This window comes from Oncorhynchus keta, chromosome 30 (genome assembly GCF_023373465.1).
Source record: "Oncorhynchus keta strain PuntledgeMale-10-30-2019 chromosome 30, Oket_V2, whole genome shotgun sequence".
Taxonomy (NCBI): domain Eukaryota; kingdom Metazoa; phylum Chordata; class Actinopteri; order Salmoniformes; family Salmonidae; genus Oncorhynchus; species Oncorhynchus keta.
This window is the reverse complement of record NC_068450.1, coordinates 817,093-837,859: the sequence shown is the minus strand read 5'-3', so window position 1 is coordinate 837,859 and position 20,767 is coordinate 817,093. Positions and strand designations below refer to the sequence as shown.

At 42.2% G+C, this 20,767-nt stretch overlaps 1 protein-coding gene across 1 annotated transcript in view; it reads right to left on the bottom strand.

Moving 5' to 3' along the window:
• The window catches only part of LOC118379718 (uncharacterized), a 39,305-nt gene extending 21,689 nt beyond the window's left edge, over positions 1 to 17,616 (bottom strand). The window contains exons 1-3 of the mRNA XM_052486942.1: positions 17,341 to 17,616; positions 8,649 to 8,781; positions 1,130 to 1,971 (exon numbers count right to left, since the gene is read on the bottom strand). Coding sequence (XP_052342902.1) covers positions 1,130 to 1,971; positions 8,649 to 8,781; positions 17,341 to 17,475 — 1,110 coding nt within the window. The 5' untranslated portion in view covers positions 17,476 to 17,616. The remainder of the gene's footprint in view (positions 1 to 1,129; positions 1,972 to 8,648; positions 8,782 to 17,340) is intronic.
• Positions 17,617 to 20,767: the final 3,151 nt, after the last annotated feature.

Sequence of the window (20,767 nt, the reverse complement as noted above, 5' to 3'; positions counted from 1 at the left end):
GTAGGGTAGGAGATGGTAGGAGAAGATGGGAGATGGTAGGGTAGGAAAGATGGTAGGGTAGGAGAAGATGGGAGATGGTAGGGTAGGAGAAGATGGGAGATGGTAGGGTAGGAGAAGATGGGAGATGGTAGGGTAGGAGAAGATGGGAGATGGTAGGGTAGGAGAAGATGGGAGATGGGGGTAGATGGTAGGGTAGGAGAAGATGGGAGATGGTAGGGTAGGAGATGATGGGAGATGGTAGGGTAGGAGAAGATGGGAGATGGTAGGGTAGGAGAAGATGGGAGATGGTAGGGTAGGAGAAGATGGGAGATGGTAGGGTAGGAGAAGATGGGAGATGGTAGGGTAGGAGAAGATGGGAGATGGTAGGGTAGGAGAAGATGGGAGATGGTAGGGTAGGAGAAGATGGGAGATGGTAGGGTAGGAGAAGATGGGAGATGGTAGGGTAGGAGAAGATGGGAGATGGTAGGGTAGGAGAAGATGGGAGATGGTAGGGTAGGAGAAGATGGGAGATGGTAGGGTAGGAGAAGATGGGAGATGGTAGGGTAGGAGAAGATGGGAGATGGTAGGGTAGGAGAAGATGGGAGATGGTAGGGTAGGAGAAGATGGGAGATGGTAGGGTAGGAGAAGATGGGAGATGGTAGGGTAGGAGAAGATGGGAGATGGTAGGGTAGGAGAAGATGGGAGATGGTAGGGTAGGAGAAGATGGGAGATGGTAGGGTAGGAGAAGATGGGAGAGGGTAGGGGAGGAGAAGATGGGAGAGGGTAGGGGAGGAGAAGATGGGAGAGGGTAGGGGAGGAGAAGATGGGAGAGGGTAGGGGAGGAGAAGATGGGAGATGGTAGGGTAGGAGAAGATGGGAGATGGTAGGGTAGGAGAAGATGGGAGATGGTAGGGTAGGAGAAGATGGGAGATGGTAGGGTAGGAGAAGATGGGAGATGGTAGGGTAGGAGAAGATAGGAGATGGTAGGGTAGGAGAAGATAGGAGAGGGTAAGATGGTAGGGTAGGAGAAGATAGGAGAGGGTAAGAGAGGACATGATTATCTTGAACGTCCTGAGGTGAAAATAGTTTCAGACACACAGTAGTGGTGTATATAAAATAGAGACTACATTACACTCAACATAATACATACATATTGGTTCAGCTGGTTATCTGGCAGCTCTGAAAACAGCTCCTTCTTTGGGACGCTGACGTTGTGGTTCTTAGTTTCTAGAACATTCTGGGTTTCCTGGGCATGCTTTGTTTCCGGGAGGGGGTCAGAGGTCATTGCCGGGACAGTGGAATCAGAGGTGTACTGGTAGTGGCTGGTGTGCCGGAAGAAAGCGGCCAACTCCACGAACGGCTCATTCCTGCAATTGGTTCGCAGGAATTGCATGAGCTGAGAGGAAGTTTGCTTCTGGTGCTGCACTCTGGTGTCACTTCCTGAATCTAGAGGGGGAGGAGCCAGGGCTGTCATCTGGTAGGCTGGGTTACTGAACCCCGAGAGGAGCTCACCTGGGACAGGTAGGTCTACATCTGTTGCTCCAGGTGTTTGTTTGATTTGACTGTTATCTTTGATTTGAGAGGTCGTTGTATTTGACTGCTGCTGTGTCTTCTCCTTGGAGATAAAGATCCCATTGTCTTTGGTCAGATTCAGACTGGCTACGCTGGTTGAGGAGCTGGGGATTGGGAGCTTTGCTACTTTGCTGGAGGAGGAGGAGGAGGAGGAGGAGATGCATATAAAGACCTGATCCTTCTGGAAGTCTTCATCTTGAGAGGAGGAAGAGGAGCAGAAGAGTTTGAGTTGCTGTAGGGCAGGCAAGGCTCCCAGCATCTGTACTGCCTTGGTAATGGAGCCGGCCATGAGGACGTTCTGCAGCATGGGACCAAACTTCAGCACGTCTGACGATGTCATGATGCCTCGGTCTCTGGATAGCGCTGGCTGCAACAGGCTGTTTAGGGGTCTGGTGGAAACTGAGGCACTGAATTGTGGATCTGTGGAGCCAATGGCAGGGGGAGAGAAAATATCTTTAAGAAATACAGACCATCCCAAATGTTCGCTTGGACCAGGCCTCCCCCTGGTCCAAGGGAACATTGGGTGCCCATTTGAGTTGTTGCTTTCGCACTGCACAGCAGATTTGGTTTTAAAACAACAGCTATGTAGTGCTAGGTGAAAAACTAAGACGTTCACCCAGTGTGGGGGGCAAGACAGAGTTGGGGGATCCTTGCTTTAGACCAGTGGCCACCACTAAGGTGGGTAGGATAGGAGATGGTAGCAAAGCTGATACTGTGACTCTACGAATACAGAAAAGTTGTTTTTATAAGTTGGTTAAAGTTGTTAACACTTTGTTCAACACTTTTATGTAATGAATGACCACAACCATCACTGTAATGAATGACCACAACCATCACTGTAATGAATGACCACAACCATCACTGTAATGAATGACCACAACCATCACTGTAATGAATGACCACAACCATCACTGTAATGAATGACTACAACCATCACTGTAACAACCATGAATGACCACAACCATCACTGTAATGAATGACTAATGAATGACCACAACCATCACTGTAATGAATGACTACAACCATCACTGTAAATGAATGACTACAACCATCACTGTAATGAATGACTACAACCATCACTGTAATGAATGACCACAACCATCACTGTAATGAATGACTGTAATGAATGACCACAACCATCACTGTAGCTCACTGTAATGAATGACCACAACCATCACTGTAATGAATGACCACAACCATCACTGTAATGAATGACCACAACCATCACTGTAATGAATGACCACAACCATCACTGTAATGAATGACCACAACCAACCATCACTGTAATGAATGACCACCAACTGTAATGAATGACCACAACCATCACTGTAATGAATGACCACAACCATCACTGTAATGAATGACCACAACCATCACTGTAATGAATGAATGACCACACCATCACTGTAATGAATGACTACAACCATCACTGTAATGAATGACTGTAATGAATGACCACAACCATCACTGTAATGAATGACCACAACCATCACTGTAATGAATGACCACAACCATCACTGTAATGAATGACCACAACCATCACTGTAATGAATGACTACAACCATCACTGTAATGAATGACTACAACCATCACTGTAATGAATGACTACAACCATCACTGTAATGAATGACTACAACCATCACTGTAATGAATGACCACAACCATCACTGTATTGTAATGACTACAACCATCACTGTAATGAATGACTACAACCATCACTGCAGCTGTAATGAATGACTACAACCATCACTGTAATGAATGACTACAACCATCACTGTAATGAATGACTACAACCATCACTGTAATGAATGACTACAACCATCACTGTAATGAATGACTCACAACCATCACTGTAATGAATGACTACAACCATCACTGTAATGAATGACCACAACCATCACTGTAATGAATGACTACAACCATCACTGTAATGAATGACCACAACCATCACTGTAATGAATGACTACAACCATCACTGTAATGAATGACCACAACCATCACTGTAATGAATGACCACAACCATCACTGTAATGAATGACCACAACCATCACTGTAATGAATGACCACAACCATCACTGTAATGAATGACTACAACAACCATCACTCACTGTAATGAATGACCACAACCATCACTGTAATGAATGACCACAACCATCACTGTAATGAATGACCACAACCATCACTGTAATGAATGACCACAACCATCACTGTAATGAATGACCACAACCATCACTGTAATGAATGACCACAACCATCACTGTAATGAATGACCACAACCATCACTGTAATGAATGACCACAACCATCACTGTAATGAATGACTACAACCATCACTGTAATGAATGACCACAACCATCACTGAATGAATGACCAACCATCACCATCACTGTAATGAATGACCACATCACTGTACCATCACTCACTGTAATGAATGACCAACCATCACTGTAATGAATGACCACAACCATCACTGTAATGAATGACTACAACCATCACTGTAACCATCACTGTAATGAATGACCACAACCATCACTGTAATGAATGACCACAACCATCACTGTAATGAATGACCACAACCATCACTGTAATGAATGACTACAACCATCACTGTAATGAATGACCACAACCATCACTGTAATGAATGACTACAACCATCACTGTAATGAATGACTACAACCATCACTGTAATGAATGACTACAACCATCACTGTAATGAATGACTACAACCATCACTGTAATGAATGACTACAACCATCACTGTAATGAATGACTACAACCACCACTGCAGCTGTAAATTTAGAAAACTTGTTTTCTTTGTCATTATGGGATGTGTAGATTGAAGGGGGGGATTTTAATCAATTTTTGAAAAGGCTGTAATGTAACAATGTGGAAAAAAGTCAAGGGGTCTGAATACTTTCTGAATGCCCTGTAATTACAATTACAAATATAAATGGTATGAGAAGAACAACTCTGGTAGGGCAATTCACAGACAATATGCAGTCATAATGTATTTGGCCTACTGCACAAACCTTCGTGCTCTAGATCTTTAAAATGGTTGACGTTGCAACAGCTCACACTTTAAGTCCTGTTTTTTATTTTTTTTTAAACACATCCGATTGGTAGATCTGTTTTTTTTATTTTTAAACACATCCGATTGGTAGATCTCGGCTTTTTTATTTATTTTTAAACACATCCGATTGGTAGATCTCTGCTTTTTTAAAAAACACATCAGATTTAGATCTCTGCTTTTTTAAATTTTTAAACACATCCGATTGGTAGATCTCGAAAATGTTTAAACACATCCGATTGGTAGATCTCGGCTTTTTTATTTATTTTTAAACACATCCGATTGGTAGATCTCTGCTTTCTTTGGGACTCAAAGTGATCTGGACTCAGAAAAGGTTGGTGACCTTAGATCATCTCACACTTGTGGAGATAAGAGAAGATTCTAGTGTGCAGTCTACTGGTGTAGACACAGGATGGTTTTTCAATACTATCAAAACTTTAAAAAAAAAAAAAAACTTTTTTCAATGCATTTAAATATTTGTAGCCATTTTTATTTTTTTTTGCAAATACTTGCAGTCAACTTGTGCAATGCATTAGGATGTAAAGCAGAATCCAATCATATCTCACCTGTCACATTATGAAGTTAGTTCCCTAGCACAGTTGAGACAGTCACGTGTTCGTTTGTAAAACAGGAGAAAGCAGAGGAGAATGAAAAAGCAAGGTCTTTGTTTTGGCAAAAAGACGCTTGGACATAATGTTTCAAATGTTTAGGCCCATCATAGAAAGAATGTAGCCAGCTACATTTCCTAATGTTTTGCTTAAAGTTAGACTTGCATTTCACCGGTGAAAAGTAGGCTGGCAACGCTGAGAAAACTACCTGAGAAGCTCCACATCAGAGTGCTGTCTGCTGATAGAATGATGGAGAACAGTAGCTCCACATCAGTCTGTCTGCTGATAGAATGATGGAGAACAGTAGCTCCACATCAGTCTGTCTGCAGATAGAATGATGGAGAACAGTAGCTCCACATCAGTCTGTCTGCTGATAGAATGATGGAGAACAGTAGCTCCACATCAGAGTGCTGTCTGCTGGTAGAATGATGGAGAACAGTAGCCCACATCTGCTGATGATGGAGTACAGTAGCTCCACATCAGTCTGTCTGCTGATAGAATGATGGAGAACAGTAGCTCCACATCAGAGTGCTGTCTGCTGATAGAATGATGGAGAACAGTAGCTCCACATCAGTCTGTCTGCTGATAGAATGATGGAGAACAGTAGCTCCACATCAGAGTGCTGTCTGCTGATAGAATGATGGAGAACAGTAGCTCCATATCAGAGTGCTGTCTGCTCCTCCCCCAGTCTGCTCCAGTCTCCCCAGTCTGCTCTGAGCAGGCATGCCTGTTGCCCTAGCAGACTCCAGACAGACTGTTGCATAACGTCTCCACATCAGTACAGTAAATGTACATTTGTGTCTGTGCTCATTAGCATGTGTAGCTAGCAGCCTCCATGGAAATGCTCTATTGCTTGTGCTAATTTAGTTGGCATTCTGTTCATTTTTAAAACCTTATTGTGTGCTGATAGCCGATGTACTACCGTAAACCTTGTTGTGCTGTCTGCTGACTGATAGCCGGTACTACCGTAAACGTAGCTCCACATCTTGTGCTGACCTTGTTGTGTAGAATTAGCCAGTACTCCCGTAAACCTTGTTGTGTACTTAGCCGGTACTACCGTAAACCTTGTTGTCTACTGATAGAATGATGGACTACCGTAAACCTTGTTGCTGTACTGATGGAGCCAGTAGCTACCGTAAACCTTGTTGTGTACTTAGCCGGTACTACCAGTAGCTAAACCTTGTTGTGGAGAACAGTAGCTTAGCTGTCGGTACTACCGTAAACATCTTGTTGTGTACTGATAGCCAGTACTCCACATAAACCTTGTTGATGTACTTAGCCTGCTGATACTGACCGTAAACCTTGTTGTGATAGAATGATGGAGCCGGTACTACCGTAAACCTTGTTAGTGTACTTAGCCGGTACTACCGATAAACCTTGTTGTGTACTTAGCCAGTAGCTACACATAAACCTTGTTGTGTACTTAGCCGGTACTACCGTAAACCTTGTTGTGTCACAAGCCGGTACTTTACCGCTAAACCTTGTTGTGTACTTAGCCGGTACTACCGTAAACCTTGTTGTGTACTATAGCCATGGTACTACCGTAAACCTTGTTGTTATGATCTCTGCCAAAGAGGACCTATGCTCTCTCTAATTCTCTCTTTCTTTCTCTCTCAGAGCCTGAGCCCCTAGGACCGTGCCCCAGGACTACTTAGCCGGTACTACCGTAAACCTTTGTCTGTGTACTGTATAATCTCCACCCGCCAGCCAGTACTACCGTAAACCTTGTTGTGTACTTAGCCGGTACTACCGTAAACCTTGTTGTGTTTTAGGCTGGGTTTCTGTAGCACTTTGATATACCGTAAACCTTTGATTTGTTTGCATAAGCCGGTACTACCGTAAACTTGTTTGTGTCAAAGCCCTTTGGCCGGTACTACCGTAAACCTTGTTTCCTTGTGTACTTATGCCGGTACTCCCCCAAACCTTCCCCCAGTCTGCTGTACCCCAGTCTGCTCCTCCCCCAGTCTGTACTACCCCAGTCTGCTCCGAAACCTTGTTGTGTACTCCAGACCGGTACTACCTCTCGTAAACCATTTGTCTGTGCTCATTAGCATGGTACTACCGCCTCCAAAATGCCTTGTTGTGCTAATTTAGTTGGTATTCTGTTAAAAAACTTTATTGTGTACTTAGCCGGTACTACCGTAAACCTTATGTGTACTAAGCCGGTACTACCGTAAACCTTATTGTGTACTTAGCCGGTACTACCGTAAACCTTATTGTGTACTTAGCCGGTACTACCGTAAACCTTATTGTGTGTACTTAGCCGGTACTACCGTAAACCTTATTGTGTACTTAGCCGGTACTACCGTAAACCTTATTGTGTACTTAGCCGGTACTACCGTAAATCCTGGGAAGGATACGAACATCTGGATACCGTTCAACCCTTTGTTCAACCAATATGGTAATAGCAACCACCTTGCCCTCTGATAGGCTAAGTGGAAATTTCACCATATTACTTATACCAATCAAATCCTCACAAATCACAAATCCACAAGTATATTCTGGGTTCTAGTCATGATGACAGATCCACCTGTCATTGGGCCTTCTGTATGATGGAGAGCATTTTGGGTTCGATACCACCCATACGTACACAAGCTGGTTTCCATATATTATTATTATTATTATTATATTATAACAATCACTGAACGGAACTTACCTACCTGTCATAATCACTCACGGAACTCCTAATAATCACTCACTCAACGAAACTCACCTACCTGTCATAATCACTCACTCAACGGAACTCACCTACCTGTCATAATCACTCACTCAACGGAACTCACCTACCTGTCATAATCACTCACTCAACGGAACTCACCTACCTGTCATAATCACTCACTCAACGAAACTCACCTACCTGTCATAATCACTCACTCAACGAAACTCACCTACCTGTCATAATCACTCACTCAACGAAACTCACCTACCTGTCATAATCACTCACTCAACGAAACTCACCTACCTGTCATAATCACTCACTCAACGAAACTCACCTACCTGTCATAATCACTCACTCAACGGAACTCACCTACCTGTCATAATCACTCACTTACCCACCTGTCACGGAACTTACCCACCTACCTGTCACCTGTCAATCACTCAACGGAACTTACCTACCTGTCATAATCACTCAACGGAACTTACCTACCTGTCATAATCACTCAACGGAACTTACCTACCTGTCATAATCACTCAACGGAACTTACCTACCTGTCATAATCACTCAACGGAACTTACCTACCTGTCATAATCACTCAATGGAACTTACCTACCTGTCATAATCACTCAATGGAACTTACCTACCTGTCATAATCACTCAATGGAACTTACCTACCTGTCATAATCACTCAATGGAACTTACCTACCTGTCATAATCACTCAATGGAACTTACCTACCTGTCATAATCACTCAATGGAACTTACCGGTCGTCAGGTTTTTGAGTGCAGTTGAAAGTTTCTCAATGACATAACATTTAGCATCCAAAGATCTGACGAGGTTGTCCAGCACATTGATAGGATGAGGCGCGCTCAGGAAGCTTCGGACTTCCACGTTGGCCTGTCGGAATTCAGAAACGTGTCAGTATTGGGAACTTTTATTACAAAATATAGCTTAAGTTACCCAACAAAGACAGAGTTAGGTAAATGTCTGAAAATATAGTTTACCAAGCTAGACATGACTAAACAATGGAAGAAGCTAAGCTACACTAAATCTACCTTAAGATAAATATAGTTTACCAAGCTAGTTACTTTGGGGAATAAAGTAGATCACTACATCCAAACGACTTTGTGACAAAATGTGATACAGTGAATACCTACAGTGCCTTCAGGAAGTTTTCAGACCCCTTGACTTATTCCACATTCTGTTGTGATACAGCCCTGAATTAAAAAACAGTTCTCACCCATCTACACACCATACCCCATAATGAAAACATGTTTTTAGAACATTTTACAGGAATCTCATTTACGTAAGCATTCACTCCCGTGTCTGTCTGGGTAAGTCTCTAAGAGCGATTACAGCCGTGAGTCTTTCTGGGTAAGTCTCTAAGAGTGATTACAGCTGTGAGTCTTTCTGGGTTTTAGATTAACAGTCTTCATAGTAATGACTCGGGACGTCGGGTTTGATATGAAAGCTTCTTTTAGTAATAATACTTATTCACGTTACATTTAACAACTTTAGATTCTACAGAGCAATGCAGGTAAGATGCTGTCGGAAAATCAGCTTAATCACTAAATCACCTGCACATAACTGGGGCGTTCTCTCATTCCTGTCGCAAGGCATTCTGGAACTTGCAGTGAAAAGCGTAATTCAATACTAACCAATACAATTACATATGTAAATGACTGTAAAGAAATGTCTTTAGATACAGCTCAATGAGTTAACTCTGTAACACATTAAAGTTACAACATCGGGTAAGTCTCTGAGTTTTGCACACCTGGATTGTAAAATATTTGCACATTATTATTTGTTATATTATTCAAGCTCCGTCAAGTTGGTTGTTGATCAATGATCAACAGCCATTTTCATGTCTTGCCAAAGATTGTCAAGCCGATTTAAGTCAAAACTGTAAATATGCCACTTAGAAACATTCAATGTAGTCTTTTGTAAGTACAGTTGAAGTCGGAAGTTTACATACACCTTAGCTAAATACATTTAAACTCAGTTTCACAATTCCTGACATTTAATCCAAGTAAAAATTCCCTGTCTTAGGTCAGTTAGGATCACCACTTTATTTTAAGAATGTGAAATGTCAGAATAATAGCAGAGAGAGTGATTTATTTCAGCTTTTATTTCTTTCATCACATTCCCAGTGGGTCAGAAGTTTACATACACTCAATAAGTATTTGGACCACGATGTCTTGCTCCCAGACAAACTAAACAACTTCTTTGCTCGCTTTGAGGACAATACAGTGCCACTGACATGGCCCGCTACCAAAACCTGCGGGCTCTCCTTCACCGCAGTCAACGTGAGTAAAACATTTAAACGTTTTAACCTTCGCAGGGCTGCAGGCCCAGACGGCATCCCTAGCCGCGTCCTCAGAGCATGCGCAGACCCGCTGGCTGGTGTGTTTACGGACATATTTAATGATAAATCAGTGGCCAAATCGGACGATATTAGCTATTAATGCCAACGTCGGCATGATGTCTAGTTTAACGCTGATGTGCAAAACCGATGTCGAAGTTGACTTGCAAACTAGAGGTCGACCCGATTATGATTTTTCAACGCCGATACCGATTATTGGAGGGCCAAAAAAAAGCTGATACCGATTAAAATCGGCGATTTATTTTTATTTGTAAAAATGACAATTACAACAATACTGAACAAACACTTATTTTAACTTAATATAATATCAATAAAATCAATTTAGCCTCAAATAAATAATGAAACATGTTCAATTTGGTTTAAATAATGCAAAAACAAAGTGTTGGAGAAGAAAGTAAAAGTGCAATATGTGCTATGTAAGAAAGCTAACGTTTCAGTTCCTTGCTCAGAACATGAGAACATATGAAAGCTGGTGGTTCCTTTTAACATGAGTCTTCAATATTCCCAGGTAAGAGGTTTTAGGTTGTAGTTATTATAGGACCATTTCTCTCTATACCATTTGTATTTCATATACCTTGGACTGACTATTGGATGTTCTTATAGGCACTTTAATATTGCCAGTGTAACAGTATAGCTTCCGTCCCTCACCTCGCCCCTACCTGGGCTCGAACCAGGACCACATCGACAACAGCCACCCTCGAAATACAAGCCTTTGGTCATTAATATGGTCAAATCCGGAAACTATCATTTCGAAAGCAAGACGTTCATTCTTTCAGTGAAATACGGAACCATACCGTATTTTATCTAACGGCTGGCATCCATCAGTCTAAATATTCCTGCTACCTTGCACCACCTTCAATGTTATGTCATAATTATGTAAAATTCTGGCAAATTAGTTCGCAACGAGCCTGGCGGCCCAAACTGTTGCATATACCCTGACTCTGCGTACAATGAACGCAAGAGAAGTGACACACTTTCACCTGGTTAATATTGCCTGCTAACATGGATTTATTTTAGCTAGATATGCAGGTAAAAAAAATATATACCTCTGTGTATTGATGTTTATGGTTAGGTACAGTCGTGCAATGATTGTGCTTTTTTCGCAAATGCTCTTTTGTTAAATCATCCCCCGTTTGGCGAAGTTGGCTGTCTTTGTTAGGAAGAAATAGTCTTCACACAGTTCGCAATGAGCCAGGCGGCCCAAACTGCTGCATATACCCTGACACTGTTGCAAGAGAAGGGACACAATTACCTGAGTTAAAAGAATTTCATGTTAGCAGGCAATATTAACTAAATATGCAGGTTTAAAAATATATACTTGTGTATTGATTTTAAGAAAGGCATTGATGTTTATAGTTAGGTACACGTTGGAGCAACGACAGTCCTTTTACGTGAATACGCACCGCATCGATTATATGCAACGCAGGACATGCTAGATAAACTAGTAATATCATCAACCATGTGTAGTTAACTAGTGATTATGATTGACTGATTGTTTTTTATAAGATAGGTTTAATGCTAGCTAGCAACTTACCTTGGCTTCTTACTGCATTCGCATAACAGGCAGGCTCCTCGTGGAGTGCAATGAGAGGCAGGTGGTTAGAGCGTTGGACTAGTTAACCGTAAGGTTGCCAGATTGAATCGCAGAGCTGACAAGGTACAAATCTGTCGTTCTGCCCCTGAACGAGGCAGTTAACCCACTGTTCCTAGGCCGTCATTGAAAATAAGAATGTGTTCTTAACTGACTTGCCTCGTAAAATAAAAAAGGTGTAAAAAATAAAAATTAAATCAAATGTTTAAATTTTTTTTTTTTAAATTACAAATAAATAAAAAAAAATCGGCTAAATCGGTGTCCAAAAATATCGATTTTCGGTTGTTATGAAAATTTGAAATCGGCCATTCCGATTAATCGGTCGACCTCTAGTGCATGCCTATATTAACATAGCTAGATGACGTGATGACGCCACGAAAAATGTTACTCTATACGTTCAACACAGCATTCCTGAACTAGCCCACAATGTCTGATGTGTGGATCGAGACATCAACATCTCGAGCAGTCGTTTGAAAGAGTAACAGTATTTCAGTGAGACAACTCAAAAGGCGAAACCCATTAAAGTCAAGATAATGGAATTCACTGCCCTTGACAATCCACCGTTCTCTGTTGTGGTTGATGTTGGCTTTCGCCAACTAGTCGAGCACCGGGAACACACGATCAAGTAGGCTCTATTTTTCCAGATGTCGCCCTACCGGAGTTACACAGTATTGTTGTAGTGAAGTACTGGGGGATTTGAAAAGTCATCAATCGATCAACAATACTTTTAGTAAAAATATGTATTTTAAAATGTACAATCTGTAGAAACTATGAGAATAGAAAAGGTTAAGAACTTTTTTTTAAACATCACAGCACAGTTGAAAATATATATCAAACAGAAATCCAATATGGATGGTGTTAAGAGATAGATGGGAGGGGTTGAATGGAGCTGAAGGGACTGGATGGTGTTCAGAGATAGATGGGAGGGGTTGAATGGAGCTGAAGGGACTGGATGGTGTTAAGAGACAGATGGGAGGGGTTGAATGGAGCTGAAGGGACTGGATTGTGTTAAGAGATAGATGGGAGGGGTTGAATGGAGCTGAAGGGACTGGATGGTGTTAAGAGATAGATGGGAGGGGTTGAATGGAGTTGAAAGGACTGGATGGTGTTAAGAGACAGATGGGAGGGGTTGAATGGAGCTGAAGGGACTGGATGGTGTTAAGAGACAGATGGGAGGGGTTGAATGGAGCTGAAAGGACTGGATGGTGTTAAGAGACAGATGGGAGGGGTTGAATGGAGCTGAAGGGACTGGATGGTGTTAAGAGACAGATGGGAGGGGTTGAATGGAGCTGAAAGGACTGGATTGTGTTAAGAGATAGATGGGAGGGGTTGAATGGAGCTGAAGGGACTGGATGGTGTTAAGAGATAGATGGGAGGGAGCAGTAATAGATGGTTGAGGGTAGAGGAAGGACATCAGTAATAGATGGTTGAGGGTAGAGGAAGGACATCAGTAATAGATGGTTGAGGGTAGAGGAAGGACATCAGTAATAGATGGTTGAGGGTCAGTAATAGATGGTTGAAGGACATCAGTAATAGATGGTTGAGGGTAGAGGAAGGACATCAGTAATAGATGGTTGAGGGTAGAGGAAGGACATCAGTAATAGATGGTTGAGGGTAGAGGAAGGACATCAGTAATAGATGGTTGAGGGTAGGGAAGGACATCAGTAATAGATGGTTGAGGGTAGAGGAAGGACATCAGTAATAGATGGTTGAGGGTAGAGGAAGGACATCAGTAATAGATGGTTGAGGGTAGAGGAAGGACATCAGTAATAGATGGTTGAGGGTAGAGGAAGGACATCAGTAATAGATGGTTGAGGGTAGAGGAAGGACATCAGTAATAGATGGTTGAGGGTAGAGGAAGGACATCAGTAATAGATGGTTGAGGGTAGAGGAAGGACATCAGTAATAGATGGTTGAGGGTAGAGGAAGGACATCAGTAATAGATGGTTGAGGGTAGAGGAAGGACATCAGTAGATGGTTGAGGGTAGAGGAAGGACATCAGTAATAGATGGTTGAGGGTAGAGGAAGGACATCAGTAATAGATGGTTGAGGGTAGAGGAAGGACATCAGTAATAGATGGTTGAGGGTAGAGGAACATCAGGACATCAGTAATAGATGGTTGAGGGTAGAGGAAGGACATCAGTAATAGATGGTTGAGGGTAGAGGAAGGACATCAGTAATAGATGGTTGAGGGTAGAGGAAGGACATCAGTGGTTGAGGGTAGATGGAAGGACATCAGTGATAGATGGTTGAGGGTAGAGGAAGGACATCAGTAATAGATGGTTGAGGGTAGGAAGGACATCAGTAATAGATGGTTGAGGGTAGAGGAAGGACATCAGTAATAGATGGTTGAGGGTAGAGGAAGGACATCAGTAATAGATGGTTGAGGGTAGAGGAAGGACATCAGTAATAGATGGTTGAGGGTAGAGGAAGGACATCAGTAATAGATGGTTGAGGGTAGAGGAAGGACATCAGTAACAGATGGTTGAGGGTAGAGGAAGGACATCAGTAATAGATGGTTGAGGGTAGAGGAAGGACATCAGTAATAGATGGTTGAGGGTAGAGGAAGGACATCAGTAATAGATGGTTGAGGGTAGAGGAAGGACATCAGTAATAGATGGTTGAGGGTAGAGGAAGGACATCAGTAATAGATGGTTGAGGGTAGAGGAAGGACATCAGTAATAGATGGTTGAGGGTAGAGGAAGGACATGAGGGTAGAGGAAGGACATCAGTAATAGATGGTTGAGGGTAGAGGAAGGACATCAGTAATAGATGGTTGAGGGTAGAGGAAGGACATCAGTAATAGATGGTTGAGGGTAGAGGAAGGACATCAGTAATAGATGGTTGAGGGTAGAGGAAGGACATCAGTAATAGATGGTTGAGGGTAGAGGAAGGACATCAGTAATAGATGGTTGAGGGTAGAGGAAGGACATCAGTAATAGATGGTTGAGGGTAGAGGAAGGACATCAGTAATAGATGGTTGAGGGTAGAGGAAGGACATCAGTAATAGATGGTTGAGGGTAGAGGAAGGACATCAGTAATAGATGGTTGAGGGTAGAGGAAGGACATCAGTAATAGATGGTTGAGGGTAGAGGAAGGACATCAGTAATAGATGGTTGAGGGTAGAGGATGGACATCAGTAATAGATGGTTGAGGGTAGAGGAAGGACATCAGTAATAGATGGTTGAGGGTAGAGGAAGGACATCAGTAATAGATGGTTGAGGGTAGAGGAAGGACATCAGTAATAGATGGTTGAGGGTAGAGGAAGGACATCAGTAATAGATGGTTGAGGGTAGAGGAAGGACATCAGTAATAGATGGTTGAGGGTAGGGTAGAAGGACATCAGTAATAGATGGTTGAGGGTAGAGGAAGGACATCAGTAATAGATGGTTGAGGGTAGAGGAAGGACATCAGTAATAGATGGTTGGGGGTAGAGGAAGGACATCAGTAATAGATGGTTGAGGGTAGAGGAAGGACATCAGTAATAGATGGTTGAGGGTAGAGGAAGGACGTCAGTAATAGATGGTTGGGGTAGAGGATGGACATCAGTAATAGATGGTTGAGGGTAGAGGAAGGACATCAGTAATAGATGGTTGAGGGTAGAGGAAGGACATCAGTAATAGATGGGAGAGGTTAGAGGAAGGACATCAGTAATAGATGGGAGAGGTTGAGGGTAGAGGATGGACATCAGTTATAGATGGTTGAGGGCAGAGGAAGGACATCAGTAATAGATGGTTGAGGGGAGAGGAAGGACATCAGTAATAGATGGTTGAGGGTAGAGGAAGGACATCAGTAATAGATGGTTGAGGGTAGAGGAAGGACATCAGTAACAGATGGTTGAGGGTAGAGGAAGGACATCAGTAATAGATGGTTGAGGGTAGAGGAAGAACATCAGTAATAGATGGTTGAGGGTAGAGGAAGGACATCAGTAATAGATGGTTGAGGGTAGAGGAAGAACATCAGTAATAGATGGTTGAGGGTAGAGGAAGGACATCAGTAATAGATGGTTGAGGGTAGAGGAAGGACATCAGTAATAGATGGTTGAGGGTAGAGGAAGGACATCAGTAATAGAGGGTTCAACATGGGTGGGTAAAATGTATATAGTATTACCTCTGGTAATACAAACTATAACAAGCCTCTCTCTATCAGTCAAACAGTGTGAGGCACAGCATGCTCCAGACAAATATTGGCTAGTTATTCTGTCTGTTAAGAAACGAGCGGGGTATCGATTGAGCCTGCTGCAACGACTGGACTAGAACAAGCCGCTCTCATCTCCAGACAAACAGAGCCACAGCGTGCCTAACTCCTGTGACTTGTGTTGTCTCAGGGTACAAGTCATCCTGTCAGAATCAGAATCTGTAGCTAGTCAGTTGGTCAATCTAGTTATTTCCTGTAGACTTCTATGGGGCCACATGGTTGTTTTTGTCTGTCTACTTGGCATTGTTTAGTAGGCCTACTTTGGGATCCTGAGTGGCGCAGCGGTCTAAGGCAATGCATCACAATGCTAGAGCTGTCACTACAGACCCAGGTTCGATCCCGAGCTGTATCACAACCGGCTGTAATCGGGAGTCACGTCGGCCAGTGCACAACTGGTCCAGGGTCGTCCAGGGTAGGCCATCATTGTAAATAATAATTTGTTCTTAACTGACTCGCCTAGTTAAAAAGTACTTTGTTTGTCAGTATAATTATTTCATTGCTGATGATGACTGTCTGTATCCAAGCCCATACTTGCCATTATTATATCATTTCGAAAATGCATGTTTACTGAGCAACAACAGATCATTAGAAAATAAAATTACAAATGTAGATTGTTTATTTTGATTGTTCAAATGTTGTGGCGTTAAGTGTCGGGAGAGAAGTTTAACTCCTCTCTAAAGTGAAACGTTTGGGGGCAAGTGAATTAGCCATCCTTCACCTGAATCAACCTTCACCTAAAAATCAACCTTGACCTAAAATCAACCTTCACCTAAAATCAGTGTCTTGAATAAATGACAGTAGTTACCAACCACACATTGGGCTATTCAGACTATTTAGTTGATAATTAAATAGGACTAAATCGTGCATTTTCATCAGTCGGGGTCGTTTATTTTTTAACATTGTATGGGAATAAGTGAAGGAACATAATGATCTGATATGTTCTTGAGCAGTAAAGCGCACTACCGGGTTTCCAATCACGACTATGACGAGTTAGACACACCCGGAGTAGTTCACTACTCCCCAAAACTGCCTAAAAGTTCACTAACCAACTACCACATTCATTACCTTACAACCTAGTTATCATTCAAAGAGTAAGTCATGATTGAAAGTTTAAAACCACAGACCAAATGGGACATTTACCAGTATATTTAGCTCAATCAAGTTGACTTGGTAGCTGGGCCACAACTCTGCATTCACACGTTTCCAGCTACTGTTCGCATAGCCAGCTAGTTCAATCATGCTTTGCTGTCTACCGATGGAGCTATTGAACTAGTTAGCCAATTACCTTTTCGGTTAGATGTCGTAGTTGTTTGTCCAGTGTATTCCTGGCGTCCTCCAAGACGAGCAGTTTGTACATTATACATCTTTTGGTGACATTGAGGTCGGTGGGAAACCACACAGGACTCTGCTGCAGCGGCATTATAGTGACTGGTGAGGCTGGACCGAAACGTTTTATTTGAGAATGTAATCTGACAGCGTGTCACTTCATTTTACTCTTCTTTGAGGTTTAATGGCGGCGTGGCCGAAATTATGGGTGCGTTCGTAAATTGCCTCCAGTGGATCAGAGTGTGCTCTGGGTCATAGGTCAATTCAGAGAGCACACTGTCGAAAACAAAAAATATCAGCATCATGCAACCATTTCAAAGGTTTTAATAAGTTACAGTTCATACAAGGGAATCAGTCAATTGAAATAAATTAATTAGGCTCTAATCTATGGATTTTACATGACTGGGAATACAGATATGCATGTGTTGGTCACAAATAAAATAAAAAATGTAGCGGCGTGGATCAGAAAACCGGTCAGTATCTGGTGTGACTTCTATTAAAAATAAAACATTTACATCAGTATTCAGGCCCTTTACTCAGTGCTTTGTTGAAGCATAGTTGGCAGCGATTACAGCCTCAAGTACATTTAGTATTCAGGCTCTTTACTCAGTACTTTGTTGAAGCATAGTTGGCAGCGATTACAGCCTCAAGTACATTTAGTATTCAGGCTCTTTACTCAGTACTTTGTTGAAGCATAGTTGGCAGCGATTACAGCCTCAAGTACATTTAGTATTCAGGCTCTTTACTCAGTACTTTGTTGAAGCATAGTTGGCAGCGATTACAGCCTCAAGTACATTTAGTATTCAGGCCCTTTTACTCAGTACTTTGTTGAAGCATAGTTGGCAGCGATTACAGGCTCAAGTATTCTTGGGTATGGCGCTACAAGCTTGGTGCACCTGTATTTGGGGAATTTCTCCCATTCTTCTCTGCAGATCCTCTCAAGCTCTGTCAGGTAGGATGGGAAGCGTAGCAAGCACAGCAACATTCAGGTCTCTCCATAGATGTTCGTTTGGGTTCTGGTCCGGGCTCTTCCTGGGCCACTCAAGGACATTCAGAGACTTGTCCCGAAGCCACTCCTGCGCCCCAGTTTGAGGTCCTGAGCAATCTGGTGCAGGTTTGCATCAAAGATCTCTACTTTGCTCTGATCATCCTTCCCCTCGATCCTGACTAGTCTTCTAGTCCCTGGGAGCATGATGCTGCCACCACCATGCTTCACCGTAGGGATGGTGCCAGGTGTCCTCCAGACGTGATGCTTGGCATTCAGGCCAAAGAGTTCAATCTTGGTTTCATCAGACTAGAGAATCTTGTTTCTCATGGTCTGACAGTTTTTAGGTGCCTTTTGGCAAACTCCAAGTGGGCTGTCATGTGCCTTTTACTGAGGAGTGGCTTCCGTCTGGCCACTCTACCATAAAGGCCTGATTTGTGGAGTGCTGCAGAAATGGTTGTCCTTCTGGAAGGTTCTCCCATCTCTACAGAAGAACTCTGGAGCTCTGTCAGTGTGACCATCGGGTTCTTGTTTACCTTCCTGACCAAGGCCCTTCTTCCCTCATCGCTCAGTTTGGCCGGGTGGAGTCTTGGCGATTCCAAACTTCTTCCATTTTAGAATGATGGAGGCCACTGTGTTCATGGAGATCTTCAATGATGCAGAAATGTTTTGGTACCCTTCCCCAGATCTGTGCCTCGACACAATCATGTCTCGGAGCTCTACGGACAATTCCTTCGACCTCATGGTTTGGTTTTTGCTCTGACATGCACTGTCAACTGTGGGACCTTATATAGACAGGTGTGTCTTTACAAATCATGTCCAATCACTTGAATTTATCACAGGTGGACTTCAGTCAAGTTGTAGAAACATCTCAAGGATGATCAATGGAAACAGGAAGCACCTGAGCTTAATTTCGAGTCTCATAGCAAGGGGTCTGAATACATATGTAAATAAGGTAAAACAATTTTGCAAAAATGATTCTGGACTCTTGACATTCCGGACTCTGACATTGCTCGTTCTGGTATTTCTTCATTATTATTTTTAACTTTTTGGATGATGTGGAGTTACTGTTGTAGTTAGAAACATAAGAATTTCGCTGTACCTACGATACCATTTGAAAATCTGTGCACGCGATCAATAAACTTTGTATTTATCACATGCGTTGATACAACAGGTGTAGGTAGACCTTGAAGTGAAATGCTTACTTATAAGCTCGTTCAGAGATATCATACCGCGCACACTTTTTAGTTATTCAATTGTATATTTTATTTAACCTTTATTTAAACTTAATTTAACGAGGCAAGTCAGTTAAAGAACAAATTCTTATTTGCAATGAGGACCTACCAAAAGGCAAAAGAGCTTCTGTGGGGACGGGGGCTGGGATTGAAAATAAAAATACATGAAATACAAATATAGGACAAAACACACATCACGACAAGAGAGACAACACAACACTACATAAAGAGAGGCCTAAGACAACAGCATAGCATGGCAGCAACACACGCGGCCGGTAGCCTAGCGGGTAGAGTGTTGGGCCAGTAACCAAAATGCTGCTAGTTCAAATCTCCAAGCCAACAAGGTGAAAAACCACAGCCCCCATCCCCGCAGGAGGCCCTTTCCCTTTTAGTAGGCCGCCAGTGTAAATAAGAACTTGTTCTTAACTGACTTACCTCGTTAAATAAAGGTTAAATAAAATATACACGTAAATAAATAAAACATGTGTGTGGTGTGATATCTCTGAAAGAGGTTATTAGTAAGCATTTCATTACAACACAATACAAACACTTAGAATACAGGCCAACACAATACAAACACTTAGAATACAGAACACATGGCCAACACAATACAAACACTTAGAATACAGAACACATAGCCAACACAATACAAACACTTAGAATACAGGCCAACACAATACAAACACTTAGAATACAGAACACATAGCCAACATAATACAAACACTTAGAATACAGAACACATGGCCAACACAATACAAACACTTAGAATACAGAACACATAGCCAACACAATACAAGCACTTAGAATACAGAACACATAGCCAACATAATACAAACACTTAGAATACAGAACACATGGCCAACACAATACAAGCACTTAGAATACAGAACACATAGCCAACATAATACAAACACTTAGAATACAGAACACATAGCCAACACAATACAAACACTTAGAATACAGAACACATAGCCAACATAATACAAACACTTAGAATACAGAACACATAGCCAACACAATACAAACACTTAGAATACAGAACACATAGCCAACACAATACAAACACTTAGAATACAGAACACATAGCCAACACAATACAAACACTTAGAATACAGAACACATAGCCAACACAATACAAACACTTAGAATACAGAACACATATCCAA